The sequence below is a fragment of the Gadus macrocephalus genome, chromosome 11 (assembly GCF_031168955.1).
Source record: "Gadus macrocephalus chromosome 11, ASM3116895v1".
In the NCBI taxonomy this organism is placed as follows: domain Eukaryota; kingdom Metazoa; phylum Chordata; class Actinopteri; order Gadiformes; family Gadidae; genus Gadus; species Gadus macrocephalus.
Genome location: NC_082392.1, coordinates 21,431,900 through 21,459,521, shown reverse-complemented (window position 1 = coordinate 21,459,521; position 27,622 = coordinate 21,431,900). Strand labels below are relative to the sequence as shown.

General features: G+C 42.2%; 4 protein-coding genes across 5 annotated transcripts in view; 2 read left to right on the top strand and 2 right to left on the bottom strand.

The window, feature by feature from the left end:
* Window positions 1-4,813, top strand: part of LOC132468092 (phospholipid-transporting ATPase ID-like) — a 28,005-nt gene extending 23,192 nt beyond the window's left edge. The window contains exons 22-28 of the mRNA XM_060065741.1: window positions 279-462; window positions 1,310-1,533; window positions 1,621-1,704; window positions 1,802-2,047; window positions 2,475-2,613; window positions 3,146-3,276; window positions 3,778-4,813. Coding sequence (XP_059921724.1) covers window positions 279-462; window positions 1,310-1,533; window positions 1,621-1,704; window positions 1,802-2,047; window positions 2,475-2,613; window positions 3,146-3,276; window positions 3,778-4,104 — 1,335 coding nt within the window. The 3' untranslated portion in view covers window positions 4,105-4,813. The remainder of the gene's footprint in view (window positions 1-278; window positions 463-1,309; window positions 1,534-1,620; window positions 1,705-1,801; window positions 2,048-2,474; window positions 2,614-3,145; window positions 3,277-3,777) is intronic.
* Window positions 4,814-5,171: 358 nt separating this feature from the next.
* Window positions 5,172-8,095, bottom strand: ntaq1 (N-terminal glutamine amidase 1). The gene is made up of 6 exons (XM_060065748.1): window positions 7,860-8,095; window positions 7,656-7,755; window positions 7,316-7,366; window positions 6,900-7,051; window positions 6,305-6,426; window positions 5,172-5,928 (listed from the first exon to the last, which is right to left on the bottom strand). Exons 1-6 carry the CDS (start codon window positions 7,925-7,927, stop codon window positions 5,822-5,824), a joined length of 600 nt encoding a protein of 199 aa, XP_059921731.1. The 5' UTR covers window positions 7,928-8,095; the 3' UTR covers window positions 5,172-5,821.
* A 14-nt stretch (window positions 8,096-8,109) lies between these two features.
* cenatac (centrosomal AT-AC splicing factor) lies at window positions 8,110-14,053 on the top strand. 2 transcript variants are annotated; one of them, XM_060065745.1, is made up of 11 exons: window positions 8,110-8,404; window positions 9,713-9,879; window positions 9,972-10,070; window positions 10,145-10,211; window positions 10,889-10,951; window positions 11,349-11,416; window positions 11,614-11,710; window positions 12,115-12,145; window positions 12,951-13,043; window positions 13,278-13,410; window positions 13,799-14,053. In XM_060065745.1, exons 1-11 carry the CDS (start codon window positions 8,288-8,290, stop codon window positions 13,884-13,886), a joined length of 1,023 nt encoding a protein of 340 aa, XP_059921728.1. In that variant the 5' UTR covers window positions 8,110-8,287; the 3' UTR covers window positions 13,887-14,053. The 2 variants fall into 2 exon arrangements, with proteins under 2 accessions (XP_059921728.1, XP_059921729.1); XM_060065746.1 differs by lacking the exon at window positions 8,110-8,404 and adding an exon at window positions 8,795-9,189.
* A 2,581-nt stretch (window positions 14,054-16,634) lies between these two features.
* Window positions 16,635-25,808, bottom strand: ptar1 (protein prenyltransferase alpha subunit repeat containing 1). Its single transcript, XM_060065744.1, has 7 exons — window positions 25,625-25,808; window positions 24,374-24,543; window positions 23,795-23,861; window positions 19,478-19,582; window positions 18,598-18,847; window positions 17,824-18,167; window positions 16,635-17,489 (listed from the first exon to the last, which is right to left on the bottom strand). Exons 1-7 carry the CDS (start codon window positions 25,708-25,710, stop codon window positions 17,135-17,137), a joined length of 1,377 nt encoding a protein of 458 aa, XP_059921727.1. The 5' UTR covers window positions 25,711-25,808; the 3' UTR covers window positions 16,635-17,134.
* Window positions 25,809-27,622: the final 1,814 nt, after the last annotated feature.

Sequence of the window (27,622 nt, the reverse complement as noted above, 5' to 3'; positions counted from 1 at the left end):
AGTCCTGTCTATGGTCCTGTCCATACAATAATACCCTGTATAGTCCTGTCTATAGTCCTGTCCATCCCATAATAGACTGTAAATTCCTGTCCATCTCATAATACCCTGTATAGTCCTGTCCATCCCATAATACCTTGTATAGTCCTGTCCATCCCATAATTCCCTGTATAGTCCTGTTCATCGCATAATACCCTGTATTGTCCTGTCTATAACCCTGTCCATCCCATAATACCCTGTCTAGTCCTGTCTATGACCCTGTCCATCCCATAATACCCCAGGCATACGCTCTAGAGGAGGCCATGGAGCTGGAGTTCCTGTGGACGGCGTGCATGTGCCAGGCGGTGATTTGCTGCCGCGTCACGCCGCTGCAGAAGGCTCAGGTGGTCGAGCTGGTGAAGAAATACAAGAAGGCCGTTACCCTTGCGATAGGGGATGGAGCCAACGATGTCAGCATGATCAAAGGTACCTGGGGCGGGGCTGAATGAACCCGGGTGGGGCTCGCTGCATTGGGTCGGTTTAGATGGACCAGAGAGGCGTAAAAGCCTTCAATTGCCATTATTGCTGGTTTTCCCACGTTTTAAATACATGCATATACACACCGATTTTTGGGGAAAAAATTACAGCAGATGCGGAATGAACAGTACTTAGAACAGTTTAATTCTTGTAAGAAGTAGTCAAACCCTTTTCCTCTGCAAACTCCCACCTCCGCTGATCCTCTCAAACTTCTCTCCTCCTCTCCCACCTCCAACCTCTCCACCTTGTCACCTACGTCCTCTCCACCTGTTCTCTGGCTCCTCCCCACCCTCCCCAACTCACCTCCCACCTCCTCTCCAACTCCCCTCCTCTCCACCTCCCCCCTCCTCTCCACCTCCCCCCTCCTCTCCACCTCCCACCTCCTCCTCTGCACCTTCCTCCCACCTCCTTTACACCTCCCATCTCCTCCTCTCCACCTCCCACCTCCTTTACACCTCCCATCTCCTCCTCTCCACCTCCCACCTCCTTTACACCTCCCATCTCCTCCTCTCTACCTCCCACCTCCTCCTCTCCACCTTCCTCCTCTCCATCTCCCCCCTGCTCTCCACCTCCCACCTCCTCCTCTCCACCTTCCACCTCCTCCTCTCCACCTTCCACCTCCCACCTCCTCCTCTCCACCTCCCACCTCCTCCTCTCCACCTTCCTCCTCCCCACTTCCTCCTCTCCATCTCCCCCCTGCTCTCCACCTCCCACCTCCTCCTCTCTACCTCCCACCTCCTCCTCTCCACCTCCCACCTCCTCCTCTCCACCTCCCACCTCCTCCTCTCCACCCAAGCGGCCCACATCGGGGTGGGTATCTCCGGTCAGGAGGGCATGCAGGCGGTGTCGTCCAGTGACTACTCCTTTGCCCAGTTCCGCTTCCTGCAGCGCCTCCTGCTAGTGCACGGCCGCTGGTCCTACCTGCGCATGTGCAAGTTCCTGCGCTACTTCTTCTACAAGAACTTCACCTTCACCTTCGTCCACTTCTGGTTCGCCTTCTTCTGCGGCTTCTCAGCCCAGGTGAGACCCCAGTATAAACGATATGTGATATTTAGTCGCACTATCGTAGTACTATAGCGCGACTATACTCGGTTCTCCTCTCCTCAGACGGTGTACGATGAGTGGTTCATCACTCTCTATAACCTGGTCTACACAGCGCTGCCAGTGCTGGGCTTAAGTCTGTTTGATCAGGTATGTGACAGACAAGAAGACATGAAATCCCCATGTAAATCAATATCAGATACCTGTATATTCAATATGCTGGACTTTGGCTCTCCCTGCTGGCCAGGATGTGAACGACGCCTGGAGTTTCCAGCACCCTCAGCTGTACGTCCCGGGGCAGCTGAACCTGTACTTCAGCAAGATGGCCTTCTTCAAGTGTGCACTTCACAGTGGCTTCAGCTCCCTCGTCCTCTTCTTCATCCCTTACGCGGCCATGTCGGACAGCATGAGGCAAGACGGCAAAGATCTGGGCGATTACCAGTCCTTCGCTGTGGTCACGCAAACCTGCCTGCTCTTCACTGTCTGCATTCAGGTTTGCTATACATTCTATCATTTTTCATCAATTATGATTATTGCATAAAATATTATTTATTACATCATACCTGCCTGCTGGTAACCGTCTGAATCCAGGCTTTCTATGCATCATATTTTATATATATATTCATAAATTATGATTATTATATAATATTAGATAAAATATATTTATCAAACCTGCCTGCTACTTTCATGGTTGACCTATTCCTGAATTTGACATTTGGGGTTAATAAAATACCTTATCTTATCTTATCCTATTAAAGTTTTATTACCAGGGCCAACCATAACTCACTACGTTTTGTAATTGAACACGTCATTTCTGGACAGTGCACTTTCCCAAACTTTTATAGACCAACATGAACGATGCATGTTCTCAATTCAATTCTTGTCTCGTCAATTTTCTGACCTTTTTCTCTCCCCTCTAGTTGAGTCTGGAGATGTCCTACTGGACAGCAGTAAACACGTTGTTCATTGTGGGCAGTCTGCTGCTGTACTTTGGGGTTACGTTCACAATGTACAGCAACGGCCTGTTTCGCCTCTTCCCCTCTGCCTTCTCCTTCATCGGTGAGTGACGGTAGAGATTAACACGTTCTAATGCATAGTAATGCTATTGCTTATTTCAGTTCCTACGGTATTGTTGAAGAGGCCGTAGTTATGTTAACAACCTTATTATGGAAGTAAATCTGTCTCGTAGGATTTTGAAAATATAAAGCCATTGAATTTTAAGCACTGAATATTTATGCATTGAAGTAACATATCTGGATTTTTTGCCCCTGAATTAAACTCTTTAAATGTTCAACAAATAATTTTCACCTTATTTTTCAAAGTAAAAAAAAATGGAGTGGCCATCGGGACGATCGTGCCGGTCCACTTTGAAATGTATTTCGGGCCGCGGTGCGGGGGCACCCCTTAGTGGTAGGAGCCTCACACTGCGCCCAGTGGCCACTTGTCGTTGTGGCCACTGGGCGCAGGGGGCCGGTACAGGCCTGAAACCCCTGGGCTGAAAAAGGTTCCTACTCTGCCCCTGGTCTGAAGTCAGAAAGGATTGGGCAATAGATAAAGGATGGATTGTCGTGACAACATTGTGTGTTTTAAGGAACCGCCAGAAACACTCTGAACCAGAGCAACGTGTGGCTGACCATCCTCCTCACCTCAATCCTGTGTGTGCTCCCTGTCCTCACATACCGATTCCTCACCATCCAGCTCTGGCCAACCATTAACGATAAGGTACGGTAGAGGTATTGCTTATATTAATGTAAGTTAGGGGTAATTCTTATAGTAATGTATGTTAGGGGTATTGCTAATTGTAATATAGGTAATGATATGTGAAAATTAATGCTTATAATGTATGAATTAGGCAATGCTTAAAATAATGTAGCTATGTTACATGCTGTAAACAGTCAAGTTGAAGTTCAGGTCTCAGTGACAACAGCAAACAATTAGCTTAAGAATGTAAGATAGTTGTGAGAATTTTGAGAATCAGCTGCTGGCACATGACACATTCGACAGACAAAAACATAGATTCTGTAATAATAATACTATCATAATTATGATACTCAACCCCCCGATATATGGCTGTGGCAAATCCACCCCTGAATAAAACAATATAACATATAGTTTATCTTAGATCAGATTCAGGATGAGATGGAAACCTAGATGGGAACAGTTTGCTTGTGAACTGTGGTTCGATATGACCGTTTGTTTGTTGACCTTTGTTGACACCTCCAGGTGATGTTTAAGGCCCGGCAGGCGAAGGCGGCCCCCCCTCCCCCGTCGAAGAGAACTCGCATACGCCGAGGGAGCTCGCGGCGCTCCGGCTACGCCTTCTCTCATGCCCAGGGCTACGGCGAGCTGGTGACGTCACGGCGCTTTCTGAGACGCCCGGCTGTGTCTCATTCGTCTCACTTCACACCGATGAAGTCCACCTCCAGCTTCATCCCCATGGGGCGGTCGGCCGGGTACAGTCCCACAGATGGCCCTCACAACGCTAAAGCCCAAGGCGTGGAAGGGACCTCGCTGCAGATGTATCGGATCATACAGGATCAGACCTTATGAAGGGCAGATCCCACTTACATTTAAATGTAGGGGATTTTGCTGAAGCTTTTATCCAAAGCGTCTTACAATCATTCATTCCCACACCGACGGCGGATTGAACCATGCAAGGCTACAGTCAGCTCGTCAGGAGCTGTCAGGGTGAGGTGTCTTTCTCAGGGACACATCAACACTCTGAGGAGCCGGGGATCGATCTAGCAACCTTCAGGTTACCAGGCAACCCGCTCTGCCTCCTGAGGCCCCCCCCCCCTAGATCCCACTTCAGACACTTCAGCCTTACAGCCAAAGAGGCCCAGGGAAAGGTATGGTGCTCATGATGCACTCTGAGGAACCCACAGGAAGAACCGCTTTGTGTTCAACTAAGGAAATAATGTCATTGACTACACCCATTGATCGTGATCTGTTGGTCTCTTGCTATGCTGGCCTAGGGAAAGAAATGCAAGGCCGATATAGGTGGAGGAACATGATGTGTTATGTTTACAGACTTCCATCAGGTGCAATTGATCCTCCTTATCCTGGTTGCAATATAACCAAGTGTCCAAGCAATCCTACAATGTCAAGTGATTCTCTTTGTTTTCAGCAAATATATTATAGTCCATTATTGTAGCCTGTATTACTCAGTATTGGCAGCTAATGGTGCCACTGTCTTCGACCATTGTGTTTTTATATACCGTCCGATACATTCGTATACGTTGTTTTTATACAATCCTGACCACTGCAGCTGATTTTGTGTCCATATCCGGGATGTACAGCAGTATATTTCCATTAATCCTGACTGCAGTAGTTAAAGATGTAATCAGTGTTTCCACAACATGCATCCAGCAGGGGATGCAACACCACAGCTGGATCCATAGCGTTGGCTCATGAGCATTAATTGTATTAGATTTTCCATGGGGGGAACCTATTTATTATAGGTGGCCCCTAATGCAAGCCCCTCAATTGTTACATTGTCATTGTCTTTGGATACTTATTATGTAAAAATACTGACTGCAAAATAATGTTCTGCTGTAGAAGAATAAAAACACATGCTACTGTAGGTAGAAAGAGATTTTTGATCTCAATGAGACAGCACAGCAGTATTATGGAAAACAGACGATAGGATGGCTCAAAATTAGACTGAAACCATTGGCGCTAATGCCAAGGCAACTTGGCTTGTGCACATAATGTGCTCACATGCTATTTCCTTTGGAGTTACATTCTTCTAAGACTTTGTGTGAGAATCAGACATCAGCACTATCTAGCGCACATCAAAGTAGTACACAACAGAGCACCACTGCTGGGGAAAAAATTAAGGGGAAACACTGTTTGATATATATTTATATAGTATACAGAAATACATGACAAGAATATTGTTCATTCACCAGTACAATTAATCATTTCGTATGAAAACCTTTCTCCATTGTATTAACCTTGCTATTATGTCATGGGAAAAAAATGTAGTGCATGGTGGCTGTAAACCAAAGACTTGCTGTAGAACAAACGTTGCTGGCTTGTTAAAAGCAGGTGATCTTCATTGATGTTTCCGCCCTGTGTGTGCCTCTTGTCTTTCTTTGTGTGGGATATCTCAAAAGGTTGGGCAGGGATTTGCACCACATTTAGTGGGTTGGTCAGTTATGGGCCAAGTAACAATTGATTCACTTTGCCAGCCTGCATATCAAAGAATGAAGGATATTAAGATTAAACAAATTTAGTTGGAGTTCAAAAGACCTGCTGATCAGGGTTAAAGATTCGCTGTGAAATGTTGGATGAACTCTGGCAGGGAGAAGACATTCCCCACACCAACACGGGGATTCATGCTGATAAAGTCATCCAGGTTCATCACCGAATCTAAGTAGAAGAGAAGACAAACGGTCAGATGTGAACACCCCAAGCACAGACTGAGACAAGGTGGAGCACAACTACCCCAGGGTTGTGGATCAAGGTTAGCAAAGGGAAGTTCAGGGTAGTTGGTTTGGCTATAGTGCCTCACCCTCTAGTAACAAATAACTCGGGTAAAACCTTGTTTCATCAAACATTATGAGGGCTTGCCATTCCATGATTCTTTGGTATGTGAGTGTTTATCAATGACAAGACACACGGGCCTTGTGAATAGCCATTAGAAGCTCTTAGAGTGTAGAAGAATAACTAGTCATGTGCTCCTACTTGGAGTTTATATATTTGATATTTATGATTGTCTTTGGGTTCGTTGGAGGTCAGAGGTCACCTGGTGTCTCGATGCAGGGATAGGGAGGTGGGGGCTTCTGCCACACTCCGGCCTGCTTCATGTGTGAGCGGTCCGACGCAAAGGTCTTGAGGAACACCTCGGCAGGGATGACCCTCACCTTCCTAAACAAGGTGGGGGCAGCTAGGTTAGCGTTAGCTGGGATAGCCTTCCTAAACAGGGTGGGGCAGCTAGGTTAGCATTAGCTGAGATAGCCTTCATAAACAGGGTGGGGGCAGCTAGGTTAGCATTAGCTGGGATAGCCTTCCTAAACAGGTGGAGGCAGCTAGGTCAGCATTAGCTGGAATAGCCTTCTGTAACATGGTGGAAGCAGCTAGATTAGCATTAGCTGGGATAGCATTCCTTAACAGGGTGGAGGCAGCTGGGCAATGATAAGCAGGCTGAAAGTAGCTAGGTTAGCGTTAGCAGGGATAACCTTCCTAAACAGGGTGGAGGCACCTTAGCTAAACTTATTCTAGTCCCAGCCTCCTCTGTTAATTTTTATTACGTCACCATTTGACATGTCCTGAAGGTCTGGTATATTGAGCTAAGTTAAGTCTAGCATGGTGCTAGTATCTGATGAGGACCTTGGCACTACCTCCAGAAGGCTGGTTTGAGTCCCTTGTCCGAACGGAAGGCCTGCTCAGCGTAGAGCTGCAGGTCGCAGGGACAAGCCAGCACAGAGTCCAGGTCATAGATGAAGCTCTGCCCCCATTGGCTGCTCTTATGGAGCAGAATCACATGATAGTCCTAGAAACAAATACAACACACAGAGTTGAAGCACACAAGTTGGCAGATAGCACTAACAACTTTGACTTGTCACCGTGGCACATCACTAACATAACGGTGACTGTGTAAACCAAACTATGATGTACAACTTTGAAGTGATTGGTAGAGTTGTTACTTGCATGATTTTTTTCTTGATTCTAAATATTGACTCTCAACTTATAAACTATATCCACATGGTATTGAATATAGTATAGGCAACTACAATGAGTTGAATGTAATGAATACCCAAATCACAGGTTCATTTCCTGGGCCAGATTTCTGCTTCCAGAGAGGAACCTGTTGTATTACAAACACAATTGAAGAAGATTTAAAATCAATGACACAAAAATGCAGAATCATACAGTTGTATATAATTATTTTAAATAATTTCCCCATGGCAATCTTAACATCTCACATCATTGATCATTTCTTCCACACTAATATATTACTCCTATGCTTATATATTACTTCCATATTAATATATTACTCCCATGCTAATATACTTCCATATTAATATATTACTTCCATACCAATATATTTCTTCCGTATTAATACATTACTTCCATATTCATATATTATATCTTACCGTTCTCCTCTCATTGGATATGAACACTGCATACACCTCTCTGAGCAAGTCGGGGGTCTGGGCGTTGACAAATTCACACAGCTTCCACACATTTTCTTCACTGTTGAATTAGATTTATACATTACAGCATCAGCTTGAATACTATAATGAGCATGATATATCATCATTGGTAATATGTTATTATTATAAAAGATTGGATATTACCAGTAGCAGCTCGTATAAACGCAGCTATCTCTGGAGGAAGTGATGCTTTGGTAACCCTCCCGTTGCATCACTAAACCCCATCAATCGAACACAACGACCAGACATGAAAAACAATAATACTTGTATCGATGATGATAAGTATCTTAATTGTTTTAATAATAACAATTCAACTATTGGTTTGAGTATCTGTTTTGCTCCATGCTTTTGTGTTTCAGTATAAAAAGTCCGACGGGAAGTTGATTGTCTCCATGTTTTGGTGTTACGCTATAAACTGTCCGGCGGATGATTGCTTATTGTGGCTCGTCGTTATCTGATCGCTTCGTGCGCTTACATATGTTTTATCAAATATAATTGTATGTTTGAACAAGGGTCATTTCAGTTTAAAAAAAATAGGCCATGTAATCTTGTAAACCAAATAGATTGCCATAATGGGTGCATTTCACTGCGCCGTATGCAGACAGACATTCTTCTGTGGAAAGAAACACATCTTCGGGAAGAGCCACCAAAGCCGACTGAAAGTTGTGATCCTCAAATTCATAGAGAAGGTAAAACGATTCCAAACAATTCCACCTTGAGCATGCAGTGTCGGTCTGGCAAGGCTGCCTGCAGATCTAGACAATCTGGAGAGAGTACAGCGAAGAGCTAGCAAGCTGATACCAGAACTGAGGAACCAACCCTATGGTAGAGGATCAGATCGCTGAATCTGCCGTCCCTATTATACAGGCGTAGCCGTGGGGACATGATTGAGACGTACAAGATCCTGACCGGCAAAGTGGACACTCCAAACCATGTAGGACTAGCTGTACCGCGAAAAACCCGCGGACATAGCCAGAAACTGGAGAAAAGATACTGCAGTGCAGACCAGCACAACGAGCCCACAGTTCGCCAACAGAGACTCATGGAACTCCCTCACAGAAGAAGTAGTCTCTGCTCTGGATGAACCAACTCTATCTGTGCAGTGACAATTAGCAAAGATAGATTAATACCAAAATCTATACCCAAGCAATAGTACTAATAGTTAAGGTGGGCTAAAAAGGGCAACATTCCCTACAAGAGCCCAATAAGCTTCCAGTCAGTTCCACTGAACTCACTGTGAGCAATGGAAAAGAACATAAAAAGGGCAACATGCCGCCCTTTAGGATTCTTCATCTGTCAGACCATGCTAGGAGAAGGGTCTTTCCAGTCTCGATGTGTCGGACCAGGCCAGGAGAGCTTTCTCTCCAGTCTTGATGTGTCAGACCATGCCAGGAGACTGGGCTCTCCAGTCTAAATGTGTCAGACCAGGCCAGGAGATGGGTTCCTCCAGTCTCCTACGGAGTGTCTTGTTGTGGTGAGGCTGTGGCTGCTGTATTCTCAGTCCCCTCTGGGTAACTGACAGGAGAACCTGGTGTGAGGGTCTTCTGTTATTAAAGTTCCCTTTGACTCCCAGTTGGCTGGAACCTGGCCGTCATCTCTGACCTCTTTTCTCTTCGATTTTCTGAGATGCTGAAACCACCCCAGCCCATTCTCTCAACAACTCCACAGTCATTTAGCAGCACTTTAGATCACATTCCTTTCCCATTATAATATATGGTGCGAACAACAAGTCCATCTAGTCTTTACCATGTCTGAATCCTCCTTTCATGTATTGCGTTTCTACCACATCATTGGCTGATTGATTTATATTCATTAACCAGCAGGTCTATCTAATAAAGTGCCCAATGAGATAACATGACTGGCATCCTACTAATATGAGGACATACAAACACCTGGAAACGACCGGTCTAAATAAAGTTAATCTCTTGAGGTGTGTGTGTGTGTGTGTGTGTGTATCTGTGTCTGTGTGTGTACTCATGCAATTCATTGGGTTCTAGGTGAAGGAGGCCAGACGAACGATTAAGACCCCCCAGGTGGAGAGGTTTGATGGGACTAAGCATGGAGGGACCTTCTGGTGTTACTGTTGTGGAATTGAAATGGAGAGAAACGTCACCGACGGCAACGTGGTTGTTTTACACGGGGGCTTGTTGGAGCACATGGCTACGTGAGAGATGTTTTATCCCAAGGCTTTCCCAAACGCTTTCTACGGTCATTATCCATACGTTTTACATTTCTTTGCATTTCTTTTTTTTTCAGACCCGAACACAAGAAGAACACCCAGAGGTTTTGGTGGGAGTACAAGGCCGATCCTAAACTTATGGATAAGGTCCTCATCACAACCGAGGCCACTGACAGGTATAGATTTATCTGTTCTGTGGCTTAAGGTGTGTGGGACTTTTCTTTATTCAACATCTACCCTTCCTGTTAAGATTTAAAGCGGAGGTGGACAAAGCGTTGGCCTCTTATGTGGAGAAGGAGGATACAGTCCTTCTACAGGTAATATGCTCTATTTCTCAAGCATGATCCTTTCAGTCCATTGGCGAGTCGGTAGATAAATTCCTGTTTCAATGCTCGCTTAACCCTGGCCAGAGAGATTGTCTTCCTCTGAGCTGTTACTCCATACACAAGAACTACGAGGCAGTTTAGGGTAACCCAACCTTCACGCCCAAAATACATATTTGTATTGCGGCCTATTCTGTTTATTTCTAACCAGTTTGAGGCTAGACTTGCTGAGCCTGTGAGGGATTATGCCCATTTGTAAGAGGCCCCACAAGGGCACGGAGATGGGAGGAAATTCATGGCATCATTAAAATAACAATCCAACACGTCACAGTGACTATTTTGTGCCCTGCTAAAATCCCGCCCTCCGACAGCAGTTTTACATCTTTGACGGTATTACATCTTTATATGTAATCATAAATCTATAGATAAGTGATACGTTTCAAGTAGTTTTACACAGAATTCCTGCAGACTTAACTTCACTATCTCAATTTTAAAGATAAAATGGGAAATTTTGATTGGATATCTGCTGATGTTCGGCTTTTCTGAGAAAAGTGCCACCTGATTGTTGAAGTTCTAGCTAAGATTTTAGAGAGACAGTTTTTATTTATTTTTGGTTATGGGTTATGATAATAATAACAATAATAATAATAATGTACTTATTTGTCCTACAGCATACACATATGATCCAGTGCCAGGAGAGGCATCGCCTGGAGGTTCTTCAGTCCTTTACAGAGGTTTGTCCCCATGGTTACCATGGCAGTATCCATCCCAGTATCTGTCCCAAACTTGTTCAGATTAGTTTCTTTGTGGTTTGCACCTGTTTACCTCGGTAACTCTAGCTGTAGCGGGTTAGATTATCAGAGCAAATTTTCAATGGATTTGAAGGAGAACAAAATATACTTTACTTATCCCAAAGGGTTAACTCATTCTCTGCATTAAACCCATTCTGAGCTAGTAGAAGTGGGCTGCGGCAGACTGTAGCGCCCTGCAACCAACTCCAGTTTTGAAGACACCATTTTCTCAGTAGTAGAATATTGAATAATGTATTCAATTATAAAGCGTGCGTATGTGTGTGTGTGTATATACGTACATCTTTGCGTCCTGTTGATAATTCCTGAACACACACATCAGCCTGAGGTTGAGCAGGAGCTGTCGAACGGAGGTCCGAGTCAAGGGACGCCTGTGGAGGAGGCTGCTAGGTAAGACTACGCTAGGTGGTTAATACATTGCAGTGACCAAGAAAACAGTCTGGTTTAACATATTGCCTCTATACTTGTATACTACTGGTAGTCTTGTTAACGCATCACCTCTAGAGTAATTAATTAGCCTAGCTGAATGATGTCCACTGATTATACCCCTGAGCAGTTCAAATGCTGTGTTTGTTTCTGTCCGCTAGACCTCTGGGATCAAAGGAGCGCGCCGGGCCCAGCTGGGTTAAAGCAAAGGCTGATGGGGTGGGACCAGGGAAAGGCCTGACGTTCATTGGTCATCAGGTAGATGGACATTGACTTTGGCTGAGGAGGTTTTTCAAATGAGTTTAGTTTGTGAAATAAGATCCAGCACATCTTTCCAAAGAACATGTGATGGGTTTAGAGATGGGTCCAAGCATATTAAGTCAAGGAGTTTGGTGGTATAAAATATATTTATTTAGAGCAGAAGTTAGGGTCGGGGTGGAAAAAACATGGTCTGAAAGTAATTTGGTCCTTCAGCAAGACACAATCAATCAAATGCTGGAGGGTTTATGGAACATGTATTAGTATGAATAGAACTTGTGAATAAATATGAATTCATATTTGTAGAGAAATACAGCACAGTACAATGATGGGTAACAGGTTGAGAGTGTTATTTTGGCAGATATCTGCAAGCCTGACATAACCAGAACTTTTTTTTCTCACAGGATCCTTCAAACGATGGAAATGTTCACACAGGTAACAAACCTTGTGTAACAATGGCAAATGTTTTTTATGCATTTGAGCAAATGCTTGAAACGTGTTTGCTTTCTAATTTCTTACTGTATGATTAAATTGTATTACTATAGTAAATTTTATACACAAGTAAATTATATAAAGTTCACATTGAAGAATAAAATGTATTGAAAACTGAAATGCAATCAGAATACTGTCCTACATCTCACGCCCACTGACCAAATAAGATCACCCACTCCTAGGCAAACTTGGACCAGTTCAGGCTCCTGAATGAGCTGGAGCCGTCTTGTCTGCAATATCTGGATAATTTAGTCTGGATAGTAAAGTATTACATTATTGTAGACTGCACAACTACCAGTGTGCACTACGTTTCCTCTGCACATGATGCAGAATGCAGCAGTGAGCCTTATGTTCAGAGTGCTATTGTTAACAATTTCACATGTCCAAATAGACACCTAGTACAGTTAAACTGTGTGTGTGTGTGTGTGTGTGTGTGTGTGTGTGTTGGACTCGACCACTTTGCAAATGTGGTCGATTTTCGATTTTACAAGGGGCAAAGACCAAAATGCCTCTGGACGCAATTGGAAAGACCTACAACCAGTCAGAGCAAAGAACTGTGTGACACATCAGGGGCAGCCATCCTGGTTGTTTATGAAGAGGCTTTAACGATGCTCCCATAGAGCGCTCCTCTGTAGAGTCATCGTATTGATTCTGCCCCATAGTCAATCAACAGTTGTGTGTGGCCCGATAACCATATCTGCTAGAACCTGTCTGAACGAGTTTATCTATTTATAAACTGTCTTTATAGGGGCCCTCCCCCCATGGCTTCAAAGTGATCCACTAAAGGAGGGTTCAGAAGGAGCAGAGGTCGGCCCAAGCCTCCAAGACTTCCTCAAGCACAGTAAGAGATGTTAACCCAAATCCTACTACCCTTACTCATCCTAACCCCGTCCGGGAATTGTCCCTGTTATGAGCAGAGTGTGTTTTCCCGGCTCTGCTAATCCTAATGCCCTGGCCGCTATTCCACAACGGCTAAAATATCTGGAAGACAGTTTTTCATTGAAGAGTTCCTGTCATACCTTGAACTTTGTGTTTCGGGAGAAGTTTCTGTAATACCTTGTGTTTGTGTTTCCAGAAGAGCAGGAGAAGGTTAAGAAGCTTCCTCCTAACCGAGTGGGAGCTAACTTTGACCACAGCTCCCAGACCAACGCAGACTGGCTGCCGTCGTTTGGCCGCGTGTGGAACAGTGGGAGGCGATGGCAGTCGAGGTGGGATCCAGTCTACATATCTATCTAGCTTGTATAATGTCTCATAAAACATTTAATCTTATATCTAATCAATATAAAATGTTATTAAATAAAAGACTTAAGATAATATAAAATGTTTAGAACATCTTGTATGATAAAAATATGGTAATGCTAAGACTAGATTGAAAATGTGTACAAATTCCAATGCATACATTTCAGACAGATATAGACTTTAAACCATTGGCTATCTAGGTATTGGACTGGATATTAGATTATGCATTCTTCACGGTAATTACATTTTTTATTTGAAGTCATTCGGATCATATTCATAATCATAAGATGTAAATAATGTCATAAGGAACTTTGTCTCTTGATAATTTAGGACTGATGGTTTTTTGTTCTTCAACAGGAACCAATTTAGAGAAGAAGAAGGTAAAAAGAAGAGAGAAAAGCAGGGAGAATCCGGGGACTCGAAGAGAATGAGGCCCAATCCATAACAGCAAAGCTTATAACCATTGGCCTGCCTTGAGGACGTCCATACACTCCACGATATGGATATGTGTATAGGTTCTACAGTTTGAATTATTTTACAGCAGAACTCCTGCAGACTTAACTAACTTAATTTTACTAGTAGATTCAGTGGAATAAAGTGATTGGAAATCTGCTCATCGTCTGCTTTTTTGGGGAGGGGACTGAATAGTATGAAGAACCATTTGAACAACTAATGCCTCATTTTTATGTTTGCAGTTCTAGCTAAGATTGTAGACAGCATTGTGGCAAATCTTAGATAATTATTTTTGTAAAAGTATTTCATCCGTTTTTTAAACAGGTGTTAGTAAGAAACACAGCACCAGTTGCTGGAATCTGTCGACAAGATACAGCACACTTTGATACTGGCTTATCGTCAACCACGATATCTCATTAATGAGGCAAGCCAATATTGGTTTTCCCGAGCCGGCTTTTTCTTTTCAGATCCTATTTTACAGAAGGAAAGCAATGTGTGCAATTTGATGGCATAACTACATGTATACTATCTGTCTAGAAGGGGGTGCCAGAGGGATCTGCACTGGGACCTCAGGTGCTGATAACCATATACATCAGGGATATTGGGAACGATATTTCATGCTGAAGATAGTTGATAATCTTTTTGCAGCCCTGGGGAAATGGCATCAGCTTTTCTTTATTTTAATATCCACCACCAATAATAGGCTGAATAAAGACAGTAGGCATAAGCAGTGGTGTCACTAGGCTGCTTCATTCGGGGCTAAAGCCCCAGATATTATTTAATTAACTCCGAAACGTATATAAAAAAAAAGATATGAACTTGCTTTTTCATTTATTTATTATTTTGCTTGCTTTACACTAGAAACAAACGAATTCCAGGGGAATCTCAAAGTAGCTTAGTCCTTCTAGATAGTCCTTCTGGCAAGAGAAAACATAACCAGACTGTTTACCACCTCAAGTGAATTAACCTATCCTATCTCCAGTCATATATATAAATATATATGTATATATATAATATATGTATATATATATATATATATATATATATATATATATATACATATATAATATATGTATATATATATATATATATATATATATATGTATACAGCTTACTGTAGAAGCATTTTGTTTAAATGCAGTTCTTTAAAGGTGATTTTTTATAATAAGTTATGATTATTAGGATTATAATATCTATATATTATTTATTATATAATTATTACTTATTTATTTGACTGAGGGGGTTAGTTTGTCCGTTTGTGGTTATGGCTTGTGAATAAGTTACTCTTATTTTTAGACCACTACAGACCCAGTGCACGGTAGCCTATTAAGCATTGTGTGATTATTTTGTTGAGTACGGTTTTTTATTTTAACAGGTCCTCCATCGGGACATGAAATCTGACACCCTGCTGGTGTCCAGGTGGTGGACCTGGGCGTCAGCCGAGTGGTGGACGCAAATACCTGACTCTGTTGGTTGGCCCGCAGTGGTACCTGTCCCCTGAGGCTCTGACAGGAGACTGCTTCTACCCAAACTGAGTATCCTCAATGGAACGCACTGCTCCAGACACAAATCTAAGCATGCATGTTTTTTTTAAAAAGAGTATGCCATGCCTTTATTGCCGAGTACAATCTTTTACTTTTAACTTCCGGTGTCATGTGTGGGGCATTGAGTGCACAATAAACATCGGCCAAGTCCACATCGTTCATTACAGGCTTCACATTCTTTGATAAAACTATATACATTTGGAAAAGGGTATTTCCCCTTCTCTCAGTTATATTAATTACTAGTTCATGATGATGTTGGTAATGAGGAAGATGATTATCTTGATATTATCGTCATGGCGATTGATTGTCCTAGTGATTGAAGGAAGTTTCTGTCATTTGATTTTTTTCAAGTATCCAGGAACAGCCTTCGAACACGAAGTTGCCAGATGAATCAGTGTGGTGCTACTCAGACAGCTGTAGTTTCAGATCCAACCAAGTGTTGTTCGAAGGATCAATTGTTCTCCTTTTGTATCAGACATCTCTCCCAATGAACCCAGATTGCAAGGCCACAAGCTCAGAGCTGCTGGGCCATCAGAACTTCACCTGGGACTCCATCCAGAGGAGACTCACCTGTCATATCCCTCACGTCTGGGAGGCTGGCTAGATCAGCTAAACAGATACACTGCCAAAATAGTTCGGGTCTTTTATAAGTAGAATCAAAACTAAATTTCCATGTCAATTTAAAAATACAAGTTAATCAAACATACTAAAACAAGTAGTGAGAACATTACCAAATATAAATAGACTGAGTGTGTGTCTGTGGTGCACGTGTTGTCTGATTTCCTGAAATTGGTGTCCGTTTTTAAATTCTGCCTCTGATGCGTTTTTCTGCTGTGATCTGTTCAGATTCCCTCATGAGTTGCGGAGATGGTCCAGGCTGACCAACATGGGGCTCCGCTAACACAGCCGATCGTCTAGAAAGAATGACCAAACTGAAAATCTTGTATCCATTAACCATAATCTACAATCATCGATAATGAAATGCCAGTTAATGGTAAAATAATTATCATCTTTCTGGCCTAAATGGTCATGGCCAATTTACTCTGACCATATTTCTTCACTCAATATTTAACAAGTCTATTAGCTCTTCTGGTAACGAGAAGGTTCCCCTGTACTGAGCTAATTTGATTCTTCATAAACTCACACCCTTTTACTTATCATAGTACGGTCGCATTAAGTTCCTTTACCCCAATGAGAACCATTTCATTTATATTTTTATTATCATCACATGGAATATTGACAATATGAGCTTTTTAAACAGAAGACACATACTTTATTCATCCATGGGAGGAACTTTCTCACGTGAACCAATATTGTTGTGGTGTTTAAAAACTGGTTGTGTCATATTGTAACGTAGGACTCCTGACAAGTGTTGAATAGTTTTGCATAGCTCCACCAATGTGGCATTATTGGTTATACTTAGTTCCTAGTGCAGACCCAGAGCTAAAACCAACAACCCGGCATTTAGTTGGAAGTGGCAAACACGTGATAAAGCATGACCATAGGTTCCAGTACGGTGTGATGGTGGGAAAGTGACTTCGACTAGAAATATCAAAGAAAATACCTATTTAGGGTCATCCCTTTATTTATCATCATATGGAAAGAGGGAAGCACCAAAGTATAGAGTACATTTAATCTGTGTCTAAAGATATATTTTAAAGAACCTGGAGGGGTCGGTGTTAACTGTTTTTCAAGACTACTGACGACTGATATTCCCCAACCACTTCCTGTATGCGAGGGCAAAGCGTCTCTGCTCCGAGTGGCCACAGTCATCAAGTAGAATGGAAACAAAGCTGTGCTCAGCTGTGAGGGCCAGAGAGCCGGACATCAGAGGACCTCCCTTGAGTTGCTTGGCATTGCATGGGTCTGGTGGCCCGTCTACCTCCATGGCATCACCACACGGCAGTCCGTTGATGCTCCCTTCAACGCTGCTGAACGCCTGTCCATTATCCTTCGAAATACTCAAATGTAACCCATTGCCTTCATTGGTGTTGCAGGGGAAATGTGGATGGTCCCGTCTCCATTTGTGCCACAAAAAGACCACCTGCCTCCTGAGGTGAAGAAACGTCAAATATTAGCACAATGTCTAACACATCAGAACGGCTAGGCCATGCAGATTCTTAGGAGGGAATATAATTACACATACATTTCGAGCATTTAGCAGACACTTTTACCCAAAGCGACTTACAATAATTGCATTTGTCAGAAGAAGAAGAAAATATACGGCTGCCGGTACAGTAAGGATGTTCATAGAACCAAGTGCCAAGCACTAACAATCGCTAGGTTAACCCATTCCTCGTAAACAACAAGATAGATAGAAGATGATGCTAGAATACATCAATGTATTCTGAATGGAACCCTGCTCTCTTGCATGAGCGTTCGTACCTGTGACACCAAAGAGCCTCATGGCCGGGGTAGGAGTGGATGAGCTCTGAACAGAACTCCATCTCTAGGTCAAACAGCTGTGCTATCGTCCCGCCGCCCAGCTGCCTCTCTGTACTGGATGGGTCCAACCCGAATGCCGCCCTGGTTTCCGTGAGGCGGGCACTCGGGCTGGTCGTTGTAGTGCCTTGTTGATCGAGAGTGGTAGCTGCGGTGGACGTGTGGGGGGCTTTGCAGAGCTCCGTTAAAAGTGCCTGAAGCAGGAACTGCCGATAGTGGAAGCCGCTGTGGTCTGAGACGTGCATAGAAACCCATCGACGCATGGAGGAGAACTCCTCGAGGAAAACCTGGTGGAAGTGGGGAAAGAAGAGATGTTTAATCTTTATTTATGCCCAACGCTACATTTTCTTAAGGTATCCAGCTTCATTTTTCATTTTAAAAGATTGCAAAAGGGACGTTTTGTGTATATTAGGGGTCTTTATCTAGGGGACCTTTTCCATATATAGGGTGGGGTGTGCCTTGGAACCACTCTGAAGGTTGGCCACTCAGTGTGGCTCGTGACAGATCTGTGCGTTTAAACTGGTAAAGCATACCAGCGCATGATTTGAACCGGCGTGGCAAAACGGGCATATGGAAAAAGGCCATTGGATGAGATACGTATACTACACTTGATTTCCTTCATTTTACCTACTACTATATATATCTATTACGGTAAATTGATAACCAAAATCAGAAATTGTACTTCATCATTAAAAAATAAAAGAAAGCGCCATGTACCTCAACGTTGTCTTTTGCTATGTGCTGCAGCACCCAGATACGATGGGACCAGGCATTATAATTGCTGGGGTAGCGGCCGGCTGCCTCAGAACACACGCTCATCTCTTGGTGAAGGAGTTTTGCTTGATGCGTGCAAAGGTTTTGGCTGCTTCCCATGGCTTCAGTATGGCACAGATAGCCCTCACACTGCTCCTTCCTACAGCCCTTTTGTGCACAACACTGCTGAAGGAACTGCAGAATCACCCAGCGTCTGAAAAGGAAGATTGGGTTCAAATGTTAGAATGAATTTAAGTTATTTATTTTTTTATTATCCCTAATGCCGATTCAATGTTACCAATGGTTACCAATGGCTGCCTGAAACCAATTTAAGTCACTGGTACGTGCCTATAGTTCTGCCAATGGCTTAGGCCCATCCTACTATCGACATCATGGCCAAACCATAAACCCCAGCCTGTCCATCACGTCACTCAATGACTGCAGAACAGGTCACTACTAGAAGTCCTAACTACTAGAGCACCCCACCGGCAGTAAAACTAAATCTTGATTGTTTGCCGTCCTGGCTCCACAATGGTGGAACGAGCACTCCCTACACATCTTCCACTAATGAAAATAAGAACACTTATTCGATATTTCCATATTATTGCACTTGAATAAGCAATATGCTTTAAGGACTTATATGCACTTGCTATTTTTAGGTTGCATCTTCATTTTTGAATGCACTTATTGAAAGATTTTTTGGACAAAAGCATCAGCTAAATAAATGTAATGTAATTCAGTGCACGGAAAAACTGAAATGTAGCCTGTTTACTAGAAAAAACAGCCATTTGAAAGACAATTTTTGTACAGCCTTCCACTATATTTTGGTTGTGTTCGGTCATACCTGTGAATCCATGTCTCAGGGCTCTTTGGAAACCTTGTAAGGGCAAGCTTGCCAAGGTAGAGGTCCTTCTCTGGGTTAAGTACACCACATTGGAGCAGCTCCTTTCTGCAACACCCAAGGCATCATTAATTGAATACCATGTACTGCTTGGAAATATATTCTCACTATATTCAAAAACAAGGGTTAGGCGCAGTAAACCCTTTCAGTTGTTTGATAAAATGTATATGAAACAATGTTTTTATACGTTCTTGCGACATTGTTCTCAACAAAGAGAATCAATTCCTTGAACCACTAGGTGCAAGTATGTGTTAGAGCGATATTGAAATGTTATAGCAAGGTCACAGAATTGAAGTTTTGGGGCTCTGTGAATTGTTGGGCTTCCCTTATAATAATAATAATAATAATAATAATACATTTCATTTAGAGGCGCCTTTCAAGACACCCAAGGTCACCTTACAGAGCATATAGTCATCATACATTTTTTAAAAAACAAGACATTGTGGAAAAAATAAATAAATAAATAAATAAACATAAGCAATAAGAAAAAAATAAAAAAAAATAAAAATAAAATCTATTATCGAGTTTGGCAGAGGTGCAGTTTGTACATTTTGAAACAGATTTAGTAGCATAAATTCCTTCTAGCAGAGTATTTGAGGGACATTATCTCTCCAGAATTGGGTTAAAGTGTAATTCCGGCGAAAATTGAAGCCAGGGTCTTTTTCGGCATGAAGACCCATAAAATAAGCCCTCCAGACACTTTTTCATTGATAATCGAGTATAGAGCTTGCCCAGAGCATGCCAACAGCCCAAATTGCTTCAATGATATGGCTAAGGACAGTGTGAACAAGCTACCGTAAATACTCGGCTCTTAAGTCTCACACATTTGGCGTGAGACACACGCAATTCAACCCATGCACACGCTCACACGCCGCACTTCGTATTTCTCACGCAGCGGAATTAACAGTATAGCGCCAACCAATTTGCGCCGCTATTTAACAGTGGAACAGGTAGGAATCAAATGGGTTCCCCGTACGTAGGGTAACCAGACGTCCTCTTGAGCCCGGACATGCCCTCTTTTTGAGACACTTTTACAAAAAATGTGTCCGGGCGGAATTTCAAAATCGTCCTGGATTTTATTACAAAGCCTCATACATGTTCACATTGAATTTGTGTTGTGTTTCTCTGGGTCGTTCACAAACTAGTTAGGCTACACCCTCCCCTACTCAGTTTTATTCGCTTTGCATTGGTGAAAGTGAGAAGGGGGAGAGGTTAAGTAGAGCCTTCAGATTGGACGGTTTGACTTAAGAGTTACCGTCATGTTTTGTATTTATTTTTTTACCATTATTGTTTTATAGGGACAAACATTAACACATTTCTCCTACAGGGGATTGATAAAGTTCTATCTATTGAACATAAAAAAACACTTGGTCATACTTTACCACAGCATTGGCCTACTGAATGCGACCGATATATTTTAAGCATTGGATTGAATGCAACATAAATATATATTTTTGCGCGTTTGCAACGTTTACAATTTCAGGGAAAAGTATATGCCTCTACTGGTGTTGCTTAGGCCAATAGCCTTTTGAGGCAGTGTTGTTTCTGAATATAAGTGCTAAGGGCCAATAATGCTTACTATATTACATTAGTCACCATGTCTCTCGACACATTTGTATGCAGTCAGCTGTTAATATACCCCCCCCCCCCCCCCCCCCCGACAAAATCTCACACTGAAATCAGTTCAAAACTTGTAAACCCTGTAAATAATATAATGGAGGCGCCAACAAATTCAACTTAACGATCGCCCCTCTTGATACTTGGCTGTTTTAAATTTGTTGGCGCTGTCACACCAAATTTGTACCGGCTGCCAAATTTGTACCGGGTACGTAATCAGTTGTCCGTTGCCAGGCAACGAACAACAGATTACGGAAGGGGTTGTCCGTTGCCAGGCAGGTTTCATTCCCGCTCATGTTGCCAAAGACGAAATAACATAATACAGATAACGGATCGCTAGATAACACTTGTTTTTACTTTATATTAGTATTGTACGTAATTGTTTAATCGAATTTAGCTAGTAAACTGAGTGTATAAAGCAGGTTTCGAAAAACATTCGTGCTCATGTTGCCAAAGACGAAATAACATTACACAGATAACGGATCGCTAGATAACACTTGTTTTTACTTTATATTTGTATTGCATTTAATTGTTTAATCTAAATTGCAAAATAAGTGTTATCTGTCTTGTCGCGCTCAATGAACGAGTTTGCGAATGTTCTTGAACCTTCCTACGTCATTCAACGCGATCATCTGTTGCCAGGCAGGTTTGGAATGGATTACGTAAGGATGACGTACCCGGTACAAATTTGGCAACCGGTACAAATTTGGTGTGACAGCGCCTCTATTCAATTATTTACGGCCGGTAATCGACTTGTGTGGACTTCCTGGAATCATGGACCTACCGGTAAGGCCCACTATGCAAGATCGGGAATTTCTTCGCTGTTTTCTTGGTTTGGCACGCACTTTTCTCTACACAGCGCCCCCTACAGCTTCGCAGTAGATATTTTACAACACTGTCGTAACAACTCGTTGACGACCCTTCCCCATGCACTTCGACGCTAGCCATGTGCATTTGTTTTCAAAGAAGCCGGCGAATGCGTGGAGCCATGTCCGAAGTAGATGAAGAGCGGACAAGGTTATACATTTTTAAAACGGTGTATTTGTATTGCAATAAACATCAATCCATCCTTTTTTATAGTTGACGGGGAGAATTTATATCCTAGATTATAATTGTTTTATTTTAGGTTGAACAGAACAATCAGTGTAAGAGTGTTGGCCAACATAATAATCTAAATAAACAAGAACCTGGATTCGGGGATTCAGTCTGTATCTGGGGGACGAGACAGACGAACGGCAAACACCCATGGAAACAAAGGAAAGGAAACACACGGGGCTCGCAACAAAACGGTTGAGAAAACAGATTTTTACAGGGCTCACTACAAAATGGTTGAGCAAACACATTTGTACAGAGACTATCAACATCAAGAATACCGTGAAGACAAAGTTCGCCCAAGGGTACTTTCAATTTCAAAAGCAACACGGCCAAGTCTGCGTCTGATTTGCAGACTTCTTTTCCTTTCTGTTCACGCTATTCCTGAAAAGCTTGCCCAACGTTTACTCGTGTCTGGCCTCTCTGTCGGTCAGTCTCCCTTTTCTCTTATTCTGTTCCTCCGACATTGGGTTTCTCTGTCTCTTTTTAGTCGGCTGATCTATGATGAAAGTAACAATCCCTTAGTTACTTGTATTTATATCGAGCCGGTTCCGTGTTTGGGGGTCTGTGCCGTAAAGCAATTTGTTACTTCGCGAGACCCGAGACTCCCGCGAGAGTGGGCGGCGGGTCGCCGGCAGAAACCTATTCTCTTTCTCCGCCAAGATGCGCAAGGGGGAGTCGAAACAACGAACAATCGAACAAAAATGTATAATAGAACCATCGCAATGACTCTTAGCCTGTTATATTAAGGTAAATCAAGCCAAAAAAGTTGCATATTTCTCCTTTCACTCGTGTCTGGTCTCTTTTCTGGTCCAACTTATTTTTATTCTTCTTTTGTTCCACCGACAGTCGCCTCTTGGGTCCCTTATCAGTCGATTGATCCATGATGAATGCAACAATTGCCTCGCAACTGGCTGTTTATATCTAGCCGGTGCCATGTTTGGGGGTGTGTCTGTGCCGTAAAGCATTTTCGAAACTACAATCTGACTACATTTTCGAGGCGCGATTGGATACTTCGGCTGCGTCACATCCGGATTGTGTCGGTCCGAACAGAGCAAGTTGCATATGCGCTTTTTCCTTGGAGAGGCGACATGGGGCAATGCCACACCCACCAAACGACCCAGAAATGGTTGCAGAACCATCAGAATAACTCTCAACCTGCATAATTAATGTAATTTTGGCTAGAAAAGTTGTATAGTGGGCCTTTAACTAAGTTGTTGATGCTTTGTTTTAAGTGTAGGGACTCTAGTCATGCTGCTGCAGAGGTTTGGTGCTATTTTGAGCAATATTAGTGGTTAAAAAAAATGCAGATTTGGAAGCATTCACACTGCCCCTAGTCAATAACATGGAAGCCAGCCATTGTGTCTGTTACGATCCTCCGGGCAAGCTCTATATTCGATTATCAACGAAAAAAAGTGTCTGACGGCTTATTTTATGGGTCTTCATGCCGAAAAAGACCCTGGGTTAAATTTTTGCCGGAATTACACTTCCGGCACTTTAAGTTCCAGTGTGCATTGTACACTTAATATGCGGGCAACTGGTCATTCATACCTGATATTCCATGCAGTTGTAAAATCTGGGTTGAGTAACAGAAGTGTAACAGTGACATCCACGAGGGCTGGGGAGGCAAAACAAAAACGTATTGTTTTCGCTCATAGCAAACAGTATGTCAGTTAGAGGCTGAATTTTTTAATCTTATAAATCACAACAATTCAAATGTAGTTTTCATCAACCTCCTAGTTACTATTTTGTTATATAATCTATAAAATAGCTGATGCTGGAAACAATGCATAATCAGCAACAATAAACTACTAAAATCAATGAGAGAATAATCGACGCGGAACAGACAGCCAGCTAGGCCCACACTAGAAAATACTTCTTGGGACGCATTTTGGTGATCTTTCAGGATCTAATTATAGCATCTACCTTCCTTAATTGTTTTATTTACTCAGTTAGTTGGAATGAATATAGTAACACTGGGATTTAAATGCCAAATTGGCATTGTTTCGATAAATCAGATGCATGCTGGAATGCTACTTTAGATGATATGTGTCAGACAGAAACCCGACTGCCATGATAAACCGACTGCCAAGTATTTGACTTATAACTAGTTTGTGTAATTGTATTTACCTTCTCTATCCAGATAGTTCTTGCGCTGTCGGTAGAGAAGCAGTTTTCTGTGAAGGGAAGGGAGCAGGAACTTCACACACCAACTCTCCAAGCCCAGCTTGGTCTCAATCAACACAATAGGGCTGCGGTTGTAGCGTGGTTCTGGACAAGGAATGATGCCGATTTCATCACTGAAGGGAATTCAGACACAAAGTAAATGGATCAACAGATATAGGGATACAAATACACATGTTGCGGTTCCATACACCAATTGGTCTACTTTCATATCTTCTGTTCGGCTCTACATCAATAAAAAAAATAGAATAAGAACGCAGATCACAATTCTGCGAGAAAGAATTGAGAGTAATTGTTTCAGAATTGTGCAGCCCTAATTGACCGGATACATTCAATAATATCGAAAGCAGTTACAAAGTAAAGACTGCTAAATTGGCCGTAACATCGTAACACCGTAGTAGTATTGCTTGGCCCTGTAGACCAAAAATATGACACCATGTTTAAAACATGCCAACAGTTGAAATGTTGGCATTTCAAATCATTGAAATTTTCAAATAGTGACTTTCTTTCTACAATAACGTACACGTTGCGTGTACGACGACACATCAGAGAATCCTTATCAACGCGATTAGAAACATATGAAGGTGACGATGGGAGCAAACTCAACGAATTACAACTCCCCTTATTACTTCTCAGAGCAGGTGTTTCCTCTGCTGCAGTACTGAGCAGACCAACCTGCAGTCACATTATAAAGCCCTCGGCGAATAAAGACAACAGATGATAGGCTACAACTTATCTACCATCATAATAAGAGGAACATGTAGACAAATTTTGCTCTGGAATAAGAGAAATACGACTACATTGAAGCCCCAAAGAGGTTAAATGGCAAGTTGTCACCAGGTATTGAGTGACATTGTCACCAGGTATTGAGTGACATTGATCACAGACTGAATGCACCGTCTTATGCATGGTGTCATCTAAAAAAAGTGCATTCTCCGATGCTATGAGTCGGACTGTTGGACTAACGCAGGGATAACGACGATGTGTGGATCTGAATGAAACCAGTCAAGGACCACTGTCTAAATGGTCTGAAACCAGTGAGGGACTGCTGTCTACATGGTCTAGGTCGATGTTTGAACATAAGATCCACTCAGGTGTGTGCAGGTGACTGGTCTACATCTTGCATGCGTTAATGTGCCACTTGGTACTCGACCACATCATTTAGTTATAATATCTTCAACGGTGTATGGTACTTACATATTTGGGTTTTTCTTAAATGCATTTGAGATATCCCTTACAACTCTTTGAACCAGGACAGCAACCTCTTTTTCAAATTCAGCCATTATTTATCTCTCCAGTTATCCTTTCCTCCTCCTCGACTTCTTCATTTTCTTTGGATGCTCAGTTGGATTGAAAACGAACAAAAGGGACATCACTGCCACCTACTGTGAGGGAGGGGGTGTACCGTTTAATAAAGCCTTACACGCACACACACACACACACACACACACACACACACACACACACACACACACACACACACACACACACACACACACACACACACACACACACACACACACACACACACACACACACACACTGAGTAAATGTGCACAAACCCCTTACAGAAGACTTACAGTTCTTCAACATGTAAAGCTTTTTACATGAGTCATTTGGTGTGGCCTTTTTCTGCTTCAACTCTGTTGGTCTAGTTGGTAAATCCTTGCCATGTCTGGAAAGCATGAATTAACACCTTCAGCAACAACTACTATTACTAATACAACATGGACCACAATGGGAATAACTCTTATTTGTGTTATCCTTGGTGCTCAATTAATTGTGAATTTACGTTTCAACCATGCAATTGTCAAATAAACTCAATTAAAACTAATGATATTATTGTGTTAAATCTAGGGCTGTCAAGCGATTAAAATATTTAATCACGATTAATCGCATTAATGCCATAGTTAACTCACGATTAATCATAATTTTTTTTTCTATGCTAAACATCCCTTGAATTCTTTGTCCCATAAATTTTTCTCATTTTAATGCTCTTATCAACATGGAGAAGTGCATTGGCTTGCCTTTTGCAAATGTTTTTTTATTGATAACAACATTGGCATATACTGATCAAAACAGGACGGTACAAAAAAAAAGCCTATAATGCAATAAAACGATGAACATACAAAGATATGCCTTGAACATAGCAGTCAGGCTACTGCTTCTTTGTTTTGAGCCCAAAAAAATATATATATTATTTTTAAAGAAATAATAATTTGCGTTAATCGCGCGTTAAAAAAATTTACACCGTTAAAATTGGTTTGCGTTAACGCTGTTATTAACGCGTTTAACTGACAGATCTAGTTAAATCGTATCCCTCCATCCCAATTATGCAGTGTTGTATAGTAGCGAAGTAGAAATACTTCGTTACTGTACTTAAGTAGTTTTTTTGGATATTTGTACTTTACTTTACTACTTATATTTCTCTGTACTTTTACTTTTACTTCGCTACATTTTGCGAATAAAACTGATACTTTTACTCCACTACATTTCCCTTGAAACCTTCGTTACTCGTTACAAAATCAACTCATCTTTAGAAAAAAAAAAAAGAATCATGAGAGATATGAGAATAACGTCGGGGACTGTGGTAGAACACAGACTGCGAGCCTGTTTGGCGAATCAGCTGTCCCAGCGCACGTTCGCAAAGCCCCCTTGCTTAGTTACTGTTGCTACGTCGATCAAAACTCCTACGACTGTCAACACACAAATGCATGGCTAGGACGAGGGCAAGGGCTATCAAAATTCTACTATTTGTATCAGGCTGGTTTGTACATGCAGTATTACAACACTATCTTATACACTTCAATACGCTGTATATGTGCCATTTTTGCTACAAAGCTAATTTAAATACCCTTTTTGGGCAGGGACTTAAGTTTTCCGAAAATCCGCGATCCTGGATGACACCAAAATCAATATTAAGTAACGTGTACCAGCGCTTGCGGGATAATAGGTCGGGCTACGATATCTGTCAGTGTCAGTGATTTTTTTTTGGAGTAACTCCGCGACAGCATCCAGATCATGGCAAAATGGACTGCAATATGCAGTGGAAGGATGTTTTCAAAAAAGATCAACAACGAAGGGGAAACAACAATAATCGAAGAAAAATCATACAGGTCTCAATCAAAAAATTAGAAACTTCACGACCTCAAAATAAATACCACCAGCACAACATTTTAAACTAGTAAGGTTCTT

Bases quoted from the DNA above. Each gene is read 5' to 3' on its own strand.
- cenatac (XM_060065745.1), top strand. From the start codon at position 8,288: ATGGGTGCATTTCACTGCGCCGTATGCAGACAGACATTCTTCTGTGGA. The intron at 12,146-12,950 runs GTAACAAACCTT...CTGTCTTTATAG, and splicing joins CGATGGAAATGTTCACACAG to GGGCCCTCCCCCCATGGCTT. The intron at 13,044-13,277 runs GTAAGAGATGTT...TTGTGTTTCCAG, and splicing joins CCAAGACTTCCTCAAGCACA to AAGAGCAGGAGAAGGTTAAG.
- ptar1 (XM_060065744.1), bottom strand. From the start codon at position 25,710: ATGGCTGAATTTGAAAAAGAGGTTGCTGTCCTGGTTCAAAGAGTTGTA. The intron at 19,583-23,794 runs GTATGAATGACC...TGGGTGTTGCAG, and splicing joins ACAACTGCATGGAATATCAG to AAAGGAGCTGCTCCAATGTG. The intron at 17,490-17,823 runs GTACGAACGCTC...TCTTCACCTCAG, and splicing joins GAGGCTCTTTGGTGTCACAG to GAGGCAGGTGGTCTTTTTGT.
- ntaq1 (XM_060065748.1), bottom strand. From the start codon at position 7,927: ATGCAACGGGAGGGTTACCAAAGCATCACTTCCTCCAGAGATAGCTGC. The intron at 7,756-7,859 runs GTAATATCCAAT...CTAATTCAACAG, and splicing joins GTTTATACGAGCTGCTACTG to TGAAGAAAATGTGTGGAAGC. The intron at 6,427-6,899 runs GTAGTGCCAAGG...CACCTTGTTTAG, and splicing joins CTCAAACCAGCCTTCTGGAG to GAAGGTGAGGGTCATCCCTG.